This window comes from Monodelphis domestica, chromosome 7 (genome assembly GCF_027887165.1).
Source record: "Monodelphis domestica isolate mMonDom1 chromosome 7, mMonDom1.pri, whole genome shotgun sequence".
NCBI classification, from domain to species: Eukaryota; Metazoa; Chordata; class Mammalia; order Didelphimorphia; family Didelphidae; genus Monodelphis; species Monodelphis domestica.
Window position 1 is genome coordinate 142,529,863 of NC_077233.1, and position 14,034 is coordinate 142,543,896.

General features: G+C 36.5%; 1 protein-coding gene across 3 annotated transcripts in view; it reads left to right on the forward strand.

Annotated features, from left to right (window-relative positions):
* LMF1 (lipase maturation factor 1) overlaps nt 1–14,034 on the forward strand; it is a 915,352-nt gene that overhangs the window by 483,368 nt on the left and 417,950 nt on the right. For all 3 annotated transcript variants that reach the window (XM_007499282.3, XM_001373637.4, XM_056805702.1), the window contains exon 5: nt 4,209–4,274. In XM_007499282.3, the coding sequence (XP_007499344.1) occupies nt 4,209–4,274 (66 nt within the window). The remainder of the gene's footprint in view (nt 1–4,208; nt 4,275–14,034) is intronic.

The following is a 14,034-nucleotide window of genomic DNA, read 5'->3' on the forward strand; positions in this document are numbered from 1 at the left end:
GGCAAAGTAATTTCTAATGATTGCCTTAATTTCCTCTTCATCGGAGGTGCTGTCCCCCTTTTCATCTTTAATGCTGTGAATTTGCTTTTCTTCCTTCCTTTTTTTAATTAGATTGACCAGTACTTTGTCTATTTTGTTTGTTTTTTCAAAGTACCAGCTTCTTGTCTTATTTATTAAATCAATAGTTCTATCACTTTCGATTTTATTAATTTCTCCCTTAATTTTTAGGATTTCTAATTTGGTTTTCTGCTGGGGGTTTTTAATTTGATCGCTTTCGAGTTTTTTCATTTGCATTTCCAATTGATTGATCTCTGCTCTCCCTTGTTTGTTAATATAAGCATTCAGGGATATGAATTTACCTCTGATTACTGCTTTGGCTGCATCCCAAAAGGTTTGAAAGGATGTTTCGCCATTGTCATTTTCCTTGATGAAATTATTAATTGTTTCTATGATTTCTTCTTTAACTAAACGGTTTTGAAGTATCATATTGTTTAATTTCCAATTGGTTTTAGATTTGGTTTTCCATGTACCATTACTAATCATTATTTTTATTGCCTTGTGATCTGAGAAGGCTGCATTCATTATTTCTGCTTTTTTGCATTTGTGTGCTATGTTTCTGTGACCTAATGTATGGTCAATTTTTGTGAATGTGCCATGTGGTGCTGAGAAGAAGGTGTATTCCTTTTTATCCCTATTTATTTTTCTCCATATGTCTATTAATTCTAATTTTTCTAAGATTTCATTCACTTCTTTTACCTCTTTCTTATTTATTTTTTGATTTGATTTATCTAAATTTGATAATGGTTGGTTTAAGTCTCCCACTAATATGGTTTTACTGTCTATTTCTTCCTTCAATTCTCCTAGTTTCTCCATTAGAAATTTGGGTGCTATATTATTTGGTGCATACATGTTGATTAATGATATTTCCTCATTGTCTAGAGTCCCTTTTAACAAAATATAATTCCCTTCCCTATCCCTTTTGATCAGGTCTATTTTTTCTTTGGCTTTATCAGATATCATGATTACCACTCCTGCCTTCTTTCTATCAGTTGAGGCCCAGAAGGTCTTACTCCATCCTTTAATTCTGACCTTGTGGGTGTCAACCCGCCTCATGTGTGTTTCTTGAAGACAACATATGGTAGGGTTTTGGATTCTAATCCATTCTGCTATTCGTCTACGTTTTATGGGTGAGTTCATCCCATTCACGTTCAAAGTTATGATTGTCATTTGTGGACTCCCTGGCATTTTGATATTCTTCCCTAATTCTAACCTTTTCTTCTTCGGCTCTACCTTTTAGTCCAGTGATTTACTTTGAATCAGTCCCCCTTGTCCCCTCCCTTGATGTTTCCCTTTTTAGTCCCTCCCTTTTTGTTCCCTCCCCCTCCCCCCTCTCTTTCCCTCCCTTTTTGTTCTCCCTCTCCCCCTCCCCCCCTTGGTTTTCCCTTCTCCTTACCCTTGTTGGGTAAGATAGAATTCAAGATCCCAGTGGATCTGGATGTTTTTCCCTCTCAGAGTTGATTTCCCTGAGATTGAGGTTTAAGTAAAACCCCCCGCCCCTCTCTTCCTCTCCTTCTTATAGGAGTTTTCTTCCCCTCCCCTTCCCATGTGAATCTTTGTGTGAGAACGAATATTCTATTTGGTCTTTCTTTACCCCCTATTTATACATTACATTTTCCCCACATATTAGTATACATAGATTGATATAAATGTAGTCCTTATAGAAGAGAGTTTGAGTAAAAGAAGAAGATAACATTTTTCCCCTTTCCTTAATATTTACCTTTTCAGGTATTCCTTGCTCTTTGATGTTCGGTATCAAACTTTCCACAGAGCTCTGGTCTTTTCTTTGCAAAAAGTTGGAAGTCTTCTATTTTGTTGAATGCCCATACTTTCCCTTGGAAGTATATAGTCAGTTTTGCTGGGTAGCTGATTCTTGGTTGGAGACCCAGCTCTCTTGCCTTTCTGAAAATCATGTTCCATGCCTTACGATCATTCAGAGTAGAACTTGCAAGGTCTTGTGTGACCCTGATTGGCATTCCTTTATATCTAAATTGTCTTTTTCTGGCTTCCTGTAGGATTTTTTCTTTTGTTTGATAGCTTTGGAATTTGGCAATTACATTCCTGGGAGTTGTCTTTTGGGGGTTTAGTGTAGAAGGTGTTCTGTGAGCTCTGTCAGTGGCTGTATTGCCCCCTTGTTCTAGAATCTCTGGGCAATTTTCTTTGATTATATCTTGTATCACCATGTCCAGTTTGGTGTTTATTTCTGGCTTTTCTGGGAGTCCAATTATTCTTAAATTATCCCTTCTCCCTCTATTTTCCAGATCTATCACCTTGTCGGTGAGATATTTTATGTTCTCTTCTAATTTCTTGGTGTTTTGGCTTTGCTTTATTAGTTCTTGCTTTAAAGCCTGGTTTTCTTCTACAGTTTGGTCAAACTGGTTTTGTAGATGCGTGAATTTCTTTTGCATTATTTCCCACTTTTCCTCCCAGAAGGCTTCCATCTTTTTGATCCTTTCTGATTCATATTCTTCATGGGTTTGTGGAGAGTTTCCATTTCCTTTGGAAGATTTTGGAGCATTTTCTTGTATATCTTCTTCTATCTGCTCTGTATTTTGGCTCCATAGAATGTGTCCAAAGTCGCCCCTTTCTTCTTATTTTTCTTGGTATTTTGGGGCTTCTGTGCTTCTGTGGAATTTGCCATCTCTGAATGTGGAGGATTAGCTTTTCTTATCTCTGGCGTTCAGAGGCTTTAGTCCTGGGCAGATGGTCGGTTCTATGAGCTTTCCCTGGGTTAAACTGAATATGCCTCACTGGAACTGGAATGGAAGGGTCGGACCACGTTGCTTTCCGGAAGTTGCCTTCAGAATCGCTGGCCGTGAGGCTGTTTTGTCGGCCTGCAGGGGGGATGGGCTGCAGCTTCCCTAAGCTCTGAGGGCAAGGACTTTCACTGAGAATTGGATAGCAGGATCCAGCCCGTGAGGCTGTCTTGCCCGCCCTGAGGGTTGCTGTTGTTTCAGACAAGCCTGCTCTCTGCAGCGGGAGCTCCAGGCAGTTACTTTCACTGGGACTCGGATAGAAGGCCCTGAGGGTTGTTGTTCTGAGGACCCTGCTCTCTGAGCCGGGCAGGGCTGCAGCTTCCGGGAGCCTTGGACTCTGCGCTCCTACCCCTTAGGTCCGAGTGATCTCGGGTTCTGGCTTTTGAGGGGAGCTGTACCTTTTGATCCGGGTCCAGGTTTAGAAGGAGGGTTCCCAGGGTCTGTGCTGTTGATCGTTTTGAATTTCGGCGCCTTAGGAGCTTATAGTTTGAGATTGGTCGGGAAGGGTTTTCCGGAGATCTGGACTTTAGCTTTCTCTAAGCCGCCATCTTAACCAGAAGTTCTCTAAATATGTTCTTTTAAGATTACTTTATTTTCAGGGCAACATTATGTGGAGGTATGCCCAAATCCTAGTGGTGGTAGTTTCTTTATTCATTTTTATTGACTTCATATTTTGAGCACATTTTTAGCCTTTCACTATAGGTCTTTGTTCTTTCAATTAGTTTTATCTTTATACCTTCCTTTAAGTGTGAAAGAAAAGTCAATGCTGGAAGACTCATTCCACTTATAATGACTAGGTTTGGAAAGGCATCATGGTGTAGTAGAACCAGAAAAACATGGGTTCAGGCCTCAGCTCTGACAAATACTTGACCCCAGACAGGTCAGTTAACCTCTCTATGCTGTAGGCAGTTTTCTAAGACAAGAGGTTTTTCAGAGGGTCCATAAAAATGAATGGAGGAAAAATAGATCTTTACTTTTGCTAACTTCTAAAAGAAATGAGCATTTTCTTTAATTATGATTTTTAAAAAACCAAACAATCTATCACATTATTCTGAGTTATCCTTATGCTTAAACAGCTTGCCAAAGGATTTCAAACTAAAAAAAAAAAAAGGTTAAGAAGCCCTACTCTGAGAAAAGTTTCAGAGAAGGTGCTAACCTGCATTGGTAAAGAAGTTCCCTACTTGGAGTTCCTTAATATCTTGTGCCAGGTCATATATACTTTGGTTAGGAATATTTTAAAGCTGTAGAGATCATTTTTTTTCTTTTCCTGTTTTACTTTGTTTAGGAGAAGGGAGAAGAGTATTTTATATTAATACATATGTCTTTTTCTGTCATTAACACCTGCTATTTTTGTCAGATAGTAGTGATTTTAAATATTTGCTCTTAATTTTGCAGGGCCTGATTAAAGTGAGGGGAGATCAATGTTGGAGAGAGCTTACCTGTATGGACTATCATTATGAGGTAGGTTAAATTACAACCAATTTACTCATTTGTTTGCCATTTTGATAGGTCCTGTTTTCTGGATCTTGCCCCAATACCTTTTTTCTGTATCTAATCCATTGACTTTCCATCTGTGATATGCATTTCCAATTGAAAGAATTGAGAGGACTCTTCTGTTTGCCTGGAGTTCAATTTGTGTTTCTGAGGATTACTTTATTGTTAGTAAATAAGTTAGCCAAAATAAACAAAAATTCACATTTGGGGCCTTGCTCACTATTCTTTTGAAGGATTACAGTTTGCAGAGGAAGGTCAAGCCCAGAAATTTGTTGTTGTTCAATCATTTCAGTCATGACCAACTCTTTTTGACCCTATTTGGGATTTTCTTGGAAAAGATATTGGAATGGCTTGTCATTTTCTTCTCTAGCTCATTTTGCAGTTGAGAAAACAAGGGCAAATAGGGTTAAGTAACTTGCCCAGGGTCATATGGCTTGTAAGTGTTTGAGCCTGAACTCAGGTGTTTCTGATTCCACACCTGGTACTCTATCCCTTGCCCCATGTAGCTTTGTTACTTTAAGTTAAAATGAAATTTTGAAAATTTTAATTAAACTGAGACCTCCATGTATATGGGAAACTTTCCCTATTGTGAAACTCCAATTTTATTGAGATGAACATATGCATAAAATTTAGGGATCAGCAAACCCAAAGCCATCTTAAAATTCTGTTTGTCTTGTCAGAGCTTGTATTGAGTTTATCTAGTTAGATATAATTGTTTTTAATTTTGGTTTCTGATTCTATTATCTTTTAGGAAGGAAAAGAGATGGAATCAAGCAATTTTAAATATGTATCATTACAATTAAACTTTTAAATTTTATATTAATATGTAATAGCCAAAGCATTTGTTAGCTAGTTATATTGGGACCTAACCTGTAAAACAAAGAAAAAAATAACTTTCCCCCCACCTCTCTTCCTACAAAAATGAGCATATCATACATGCACTAGAATTCTCATTGTAGCTTGCAACATTCTTGTGAGATCACAGAATTTCAAAGTTGGAAGTGACTTCATTAGTTGTCTAATCCTATCCTATAAAGCATGTTAGGCAAATGATCATCTAGCTATTGCTTGATGGCTTTCAGTGTGAGAAAAAAATTGATATCTCCCAAGGGAGATTCTAAATTTTTCTCTTTGCAACTTCTACCCATTATTCCTAATCTTGGCCTCTGGGACTAAGCAGAACAAATATAATCCTTGTGTCAGCTCTTCAAATACTTGGAAAGGTATCATTCCCCTCTCCCTAAGCCTTTAAGCTTCTAGTCTAAGACTCTCCATTTACCTCAGCTTACATTCAGAGATGACAAAAATGGACAATGGCAAATGTTAAGGGGGCTACAGAATGATAAGCCCATTAATAGTGCACTGTTAATGAAACTGTGAATTGGTTTAGCCCTTCTGGAAAAGAATTTGGTACTCTGTCCAAAAAAATAATTAATAATGAACCATGTATACCTTTTGACCCATAATACCTCTACCAGGTCTGTACCACAAAGACAACAAAAGAAAGAGAAAAAGGACTCTTAGATAGAAAATTTGTAGCAGCTCAACTAATCCTTACAAAGTATGATCTTGAGATCATTGACTACTTATATTATTTAATAAATTCTCTCTAATTAGTGTCTTTCAATTTTGTACAGTTTGCACATTTAAGAATCCTAGTCTCTGTAATTTTATCCAAGTAACTGATAAATGTTAAACAGCATAAGAACAATCATTGACATCAAAATATTAATACTATACCTTGGTACTGGCTTGTAAGTAGTCCCCAGTCCATCTAAATACTATTGTCTAACTCTTCTCCATATAACAAGCATGAGAGTCTTTGTAGAATGTTTTCCTAAAATCTAGGTAAACTATATCTTTACATCATGCCTTTAATTTAACAGTCTGGTCATACTGTCAAAAATGGAAATGTGATTAGTCTAGTATAATAACCTATTCTTAATCACTGCTTTTTTGTATGTTAATAATCAACTCACTAAACAATACAATTTAGGGATTTTTTTTTTTTTTGGCCAGGAATTGAAGTTATACTCATTCAGCTCAATCTCTCCCTACTCTAGTCCCTCCTCCACTCATCTGTAAAATTCATGATCCTGATATGGAGCTCTGACAACATCATTTACTTCACCACTAGCCCTCATTCAAAAAACCTTCCCTTTCCAGTATTACACCTTACTTTCCCCACATTCTCTGCAATCAAGTGACACTGGCCTCTGTTGTTCCTTACCCAAGATACTCTATCTCTCAACTCTATGAATTTTCATCTATTGTCCTCCATGCCTACCTAGAATGCTCTCTGTTGATCACTTCCATCTTCAGATTTTTCTTGACTTCTTTCAAATGAGGTAAAATCACTTCTTCCGAATCGCCTTTATTTGCTAATGTCTTTCTCTTATTATCTCTATTTTGCCATAATTCTCTGTAAGTTATCTCTCTCAATTAGTTTGTGAGCTCCTTTAGATGAGGGCCTGTTTTTCCCCTTTCTTTGTTAGTCTCAAATATGTTCTATCTTTATCTTTACCCTTCATAATTCCCAATTTGAGGACTGAGCTAAGCTGCTACATTCCTCATAAAATTCTACTTGAATTCTTCAGCTAATTTCTTTTCTCCTTCTTAAAAATCTTTCTGAGTTTTCCTTTGTCTCAACTTTGCCTCACCTTGTATTATACCTATCTTACTTGTGTCCTACTCTGTCCATTAGAATGTGAAATTCTTTTTTGAGATAGTAATGTGTATTTTAAACACATATTTTTAAATTTCATCAATATATCTACATTATCAGAGTACACTTTTCTTTGCTATTTCAATATACATTACCTTTCCTTTTGCTTTAGAGAATTATTTATAATTAATTAATTAAGAATACTTTTCCATGTTTCCATGATTCATATTCTTTCTCTTCCCTCCTCCCTTCCCCCTCCCAGAGCTGACAAGCAGTTCCACTGGGTTATACATGTATCATTGTTCAAAACCTATTTCCATATTATTTATATTTGCAATAGAGTGATCTTTTAATGCCAAAACCTGATCAAACCACATGATAGATCATTATGTTTTCCTTCTGCAGTTCTACTTCCACAGTTCTTTCTCTGAATATGGATAGTGTTCTTTCTCATAAGTTCCTCTGGATTGTCCTGGATCATTGCATTGCTGCTGGTAGAAAAGTCCATTACGTTCCATTGTGCCACAGTATATCAGTCTCTCTGTATAATGTTCTCCTCACTCTGCATATCTTCATAGAGGTCTTTCCATTTCACATGTAATTCCTCCAGTAGATTATTCCTTTCAGCACAATAGTATTCTATCACCAACAGATACCACAATTTGTTCAGCCATTTCTCCAATCAATGGACACCCCCTCATTTTTTAGTTTTTTGCCACCACAAAGAGTGAGGCTATAAATATTTTTGTACAAGTCTTTTTCTTTATTATCTCTTTGGAGTACAAATCCAACAGTGGTATGCCTGGGTCAAAGAGTATGCATTCTTTTAAATCCCTTTGTGCATAATTCCAAATTGCCCTCCAGAATGGTTGGATTAATTCACAACTTCACCAGCCATGTAATAGTGTCCCAATTTTGCCACATTCCCTCCAACATTTATCACTTTCCTTTGCTGCCATATTGGCCAGTCTGCTGGGTATAAGGTGGTACCTCAGTGTTGTTTTTATTTAGAGAATTTTAGAGAATTATTTTTGACATTGGTGATTGATCAGATTCAGTTTGAAAATTTCCTGCTTTCAAGATGTTCTGAACTCAAAAAACAGTGGATGAAGGAAGTGCTCTTCATCTGGGATGATAAGAAGCTATCATTGTTTTCTCTTTTAGTTTACTTTAAAACTTATTTTGTGAGCTGAGTGACACAATCTATTCAAGACTTTTCTTTACAAGCTTTTATTCAGCACCAATATAAGAATATGATGCAGGATCTGGGGAACAAGGAGTGAGAGTGGAGATTTAGAAGTTTTTTTTAGTCCTTAGTTTTTCATAGCATTTCTTTTCTTGGTTCTCATCAGGAAACTATAGAGATATTCTCATCTCACACTGTTCAAAGGATAGGTGAAAATATAGTAGTTAAAGCAATATAAGGAATGAGGAGAATTGGTTCCAGAGGAACCAAATAGATAGGCAATTGACCAAATGATGTGACAGCAGCTTTTAAGAAAGCATTTCTATGAAATCACTGTGAAACATTGAGTGAGGCAATCTTACATGAAGTGTTTCTGAGACCTATTTCTTTTAAATATCATTTTTAAAAAGCCTTTATCTACAAAGGGCAAGGGGGCGGGGAGATGATTGTTTGAAATGCCAGGTGTCATGGGCAGACTTACTCACAGACAAGTTTCTGATATTGCTATGACACTTAGGAACTCTACATCATAAGGAATATTATAAATCTTGTTATGTTATGAGATCAGTAATTTGCCTTCTGAACTTTTAGGACTCGACAGAGAGAGTTGAGGGCAGTGGGGTTATAATTACACATGTTCAGCAAAGGATGAAACACATTTTTGCCTTTTGGTTCTAAGGTGTGATTTCAGCATAATTTTTAGGACTTTGATTTGGATTAATCTGATTTTCTTTTCCAAAGAACTTTACTTTTCATTTCAAGGGAAAGTGGGGAAAACAGTTTTAAAAGACTCATCTTTTAAAAGAAGGAACTTGGATATCAAACCACTTTTGAAAAAAAAAAGTGAAATGTAAATGTTAAATTTTCCCTAATGAGACACAAATATGAACAGGGAAAGGGTGATATCAAACATCTCTGGAATTAGGTTGAATCTAAGCTATTGATAAATAATTGGGTAAGTCCTCTAAAACTCCTGATTCTTTTATTCCTGCTCATTTTACTCTTTGCAAAATTTTGAGATAGCAGCAAGATGAGCCAAAGAAGAGATATTAATCAGAGTAGTCATCCAGAAATGACAAAATCTAGGCCTCTGGCCTAACTCTGGGCTATAGTCAGCACCCCAGAATTCGATTAGTCATATGGATTTGATTTTTAAGGGTCAACTTATTACCAGATCTAATTATACACACACTATAATTAAAAAGGAATCACATGAAAATGAATAAAACCATTCCCCCAAATAGTTTTGCTGCAAAGTTATTAAAACACTCAGGGAAATAGAATTACTGAACTTTAAGGTAACTCAGTGATAACTATAGCACAATAGTATCCCACTTATCCAAAGATTACCAGCATTCTGACAATCTCACGTATCCAGCAAGAAAATGAAGAGGACATCTTAGTTGCCAAAATGGTTTCAAATACTCCTCATTGTTATACAGCATTATATAGTTTATGAAATACTTTCTCATACATATATATATATACATATATATGGATCTAATGACATATATCATTAGATCTTTATGATCAAGCATAGTAGGTACTTGATAAACACTTATTGACTTTAGGAAGTAAGAAGTAAAGAAACTATTCTTCTATTTTTTTACATGAGGAAACTTGTATGTTCTCAAGATTACATGTCTGAAACATGGTAGAGCCTGAACTAAAACCTAGGACTTTTGACTCCTTGTCTCATTCTCTCTCTCTCTCTCTCTCTCTCTCTCTCTCTCTCTCTCTCTCTCTCTATATATATATATATATATATATATATATATATATATATATATATTCTAAAGTTGGTAGGCTTAGAAACTTTCACTTAGAGCCTGTTCACTCTTAGTTTTGGCACCATTGTAGTAGACTTGCTCATCAGGTTTCTTATCCAATGGTATATTAGAAACAATGGATTGACATGGAAAGGGAGTATGGAAAAGGGGGAAAGCCTTAAGAGCCAGATACAATGACAGCATTGAGAAGTGATATCTGATACCCTGACAATGAGGATGGAGACCAAAAAAAAAAACAGAAATAGAAGGGACTTAGCAATCATAGTAGTCAGAAAACATTGAGCCCAGAGGTCATGCATCCCTATGTGGGTACTGAGATTAGCAGAGTTAAGTAATTTATCTCAATTATTACGTTCCTCGGTCATCAAGAAGATTAGAAAATAGAAATTTAAATTATATTTTTAAAATCTTTCCAGATAAATTCATCTGGAAGATTTACTTAAGGGGAATTCTTCATTCTCTCACATTACTAGAAAATTGAGACTTTATTATAAAAATAAAACTTATAAGAAGAGATTGGATAGTTGTTCTAGAGTCAGTGCAGCCATCATCATCTTGACTCCATATTCCCCAGCCTTTTGCTAGGAACTAGGAATTGTGGAATTTGAGACAAAGTCTATTGGAGTTGGGGACTAAATTATGATCCTTCCACTGCATGACTGAGGCAGACTAGAGATAAAGTTCATGAGATATGAAGAAGTTAAGGAACTGGGAGGCCAGCAATGTTTGGAGAAGTAGAGAAGACTGATGCCAAAACTAAACTTATTGAGAAAAAGGAAGAGCGAACTAAGAGATTCATAGATAACCACAAAAAAGATATGAACCAAAATGGAGTGAACTTTGAAGGAAGAAGAGCTGATTACCCTAAATAGGAGGGGAGCAAGAAGCATGGCAACTTTTCCCTCTGGATCTGTTTTTCAGGGGATATGAAAGAAGGAGGCAGCCAACCTGGGAAACGGTGTAGAGAGATGATGTGTCTTCAGGGAAAAAGCTGGGTTTCAGCAAGCACCAAAAAATGGAAGGATTGTGAGAGGACAAGAAAACAGTGGTCATTTTATCCAGACACCACTTGTAACTAATAGGGAGACTGAGGTTCAGAGAGGTGAAGATTTTTGCCTACAGTTGCATCAATAGTGTCAAAGATAGGATTTAAAATTGGGGCCCGTAACTATTATTTATAACATGACAAAGGCTTAATAAATGCTTTTTTTCCCATTTTTTAATTTATTTCCCCTGTTTTACAATAGGGAGGAGATCTGCCTTCAGTGGATAGGGAGGTGAGAGGGACATAAAGAGTAGGATAGTGAGAGGACTAAAGCTGATTTTTTTTTTTTGAGGGGAAAGAAGGACAGCAGTGAGTGTTTGGTTCTTTGTCTTTTTTTATCACTCACTCCTTTGCACATGTGATTTTAAGGTGATATCAATATCTTCTGTTTCAAGTAGTCAGCCTGGTGGTCAGGGTTTCAGGCTTTGCTAGGCCAGTAGGAAGATATTCAAGAATTAGAGCATAATGACAAGGCCTCCAGCAAGCAAGGGAGGGAGTCGACATGGAACCTTTCCCCTTCATTTACTCACACTCCAGTATCTCTGCTAGTTTTAATTTTAAGCAACTATAGGATTTGGCCCAAATTTGCCTTATCTCCTAATATTCCCTTTTATATGCTCTATGATCTAAACAAATTGTACTACTTACTTGAATTTGCCACCTGTTTTTCCCCAAGCCTGACTTGAATTTCTGCTTTACTCTCTCCACCAATGTACCCTTCCTCCCCAAGTATCTTTTCCTATCTCATCTCATCCATTCAGCAAATCAATCAAATATTACCTTCTCTAGGAAGCCTTCCCTGGCCTCTCTTAATAAGATAAGACTCTTCTAATGGGCTTCCAGAGCAATTTTCCCCTCCTATATATGAAATTTAATATTCCCTCCCTTTTATTAGATTTATGTGTTGAAAATGTTACCTGCTTTCCTATGAAATCGCATGGACTAATTTCCTTTTCTAGACAGAATGCTTAGATTTTCAGAAGAACCTTGCTCCTCTTTCTTCACCAGAAATTTTACAGAAGTTGTTTGAATCTCTCAATCAAATCCATTAAATGCTAGTGTTCTCTTTATTCTGCAGTCTTTTTGTTGATGAACAATAGGATATCTGGTGGAATGAACTCTGAATAAAAAGATAGTCTTTTAAGATAAAAGCATTAAATGAGGAATAGCAGGCATGTGGACTTTTAATGAATTCAATTTGTTAAACATTTATTAAACTCCAGTTTTGTGCAAGATAGTATATCCTAGTCACTGGGGATTCTTCTGGGAGAAGGCGGAGTACAACATGGACTTAAATAGAAAATCCAAAGGAAAATTTCTGTTTTGTGTATATATAGTTGTTGTTTCTACCATTAAAAAATAAATTCCTTATACAAAGGGATTCTTGTGTTTTTTATTTATATCCCTAGCACCTATTGCATGCAGAGTTTTAATAGATGGTAAATGCTTAATAACTGGTTTAAATCTATCTCGTTAACAAATCTATTAAAATGGATTTTTCTTGTTTATATCTGTATTTCCAATGCCCAGCACAGAGAATGGCACATGAAAATGCTTAATAAATCATTATTGACTTGAAAATAACTTTGGTAAATAGTTCTGACTAGTAATCCTAAACATATATATATATATATTTAAAGTATACCTATAAACAATATGGAATTGAATTACTTCTCCTGGGCCTTGCCTTGCAGTTACCTTGACACATGGCCAGGTAGACTCCCAAACTCCTACCAGAGAAAGAAAGTGCTACCTATGTTTTAGATAATCCATTAGACCCTGAAAGAGAATGAAAAGTACTTAAGTCTACCCCTAGAAGTCTTCCCTTCCCTCCAACCCCTACTCCAACTGAATAGAAACCCTGCTCCATGTTCTGCCTTCTAAGTAAAGATAGAGGTTTCCAGTCCAGAAGGCAGAGCCTTCAGAAGACTCTCTCTAAGCCCCAGTCACTACTTATAGTTTGGCCAAGTTTCCATACTAGAGTATCCATATCTGCTTCCTAGCTCTTCCCTTTGAGGTTGAAGGCAACATTATAACTTCTGTATTCCAAGTTCTATGCCAGGTCTGAGGACACGTAGGAATATCTCATTGCCCTTCCTAGCCCCACTTCTTTTTTGAAGGGTGATATTGTTGAATAAAAGAAATTCAATTTTGTTAATAACCGAATCTAGTTACAAGACTTACTAAGCCCAAAGTTATGGGATGTGATATGGCTACAAAGGTGACTGAAAAGAAGTGCTCAGATAGGTCAGAGGAAAACCCAGAAAGAATAATGTCACAAAAAATCCAGAGAGGTTTTCAAGAGGAGGTCAGCAGTGTCAGCTGCAGTCCATAGATCAAGACCATCCACTTTTGCAATTAAGAGATCATTAGTAACTTTGGAGAGAGCAATTTCAGTTGAATGATGAGGTCAGAAACCAAATCACATAGGGTTGAGAAGTGAGTGAACATTGAATATAAATAGCTTTCTAGGAGTTTGACTAAGTTTAGGAGGAAATATAGAAGATGATAGCTTGAAAGGAAAGATAAAGTCTATTGAAGGTTTTTACTTTTTTAATTAATTTTTTTAGTGATAGAAGAATGAATTTGTCTGAGAATGGTAGAGAATGAACCAGTAGATAGGGAAAGGCAGATTCAAGAGGGACAGTATCATTGAAGTTGCAATCTGCTGAAGAAAACAGATAGGGATAGAGATAGGGACATATCTCTGCAGTTTGGCTTTGACAAAAAGGGCCACTTCGTTGACCAAGACTGGAGAGGGAGGAGGAAAGAGTAAGAGATGTTCCCAAAGGTTTCTAACATGAAGAGAAGAGGAAAATAGTCAGTTCAAAACATCAAATGACCTCAATTTTCTCAATAAAGTAGTAGTGGAGGCCTTTGGGAGAGGAGGAAGAGGTGGGTGAGAAAGGAGGGAAGAGAAAATCTGGAATAGATGCTGTGGGGAGTGAGATAGAAAACCAATTAGGGTGGAATAATAAGATATCTTGCTTCAGAAAGGGCTTGATTGAAATTCGATAGCATAAATTTATAATATACCTAGT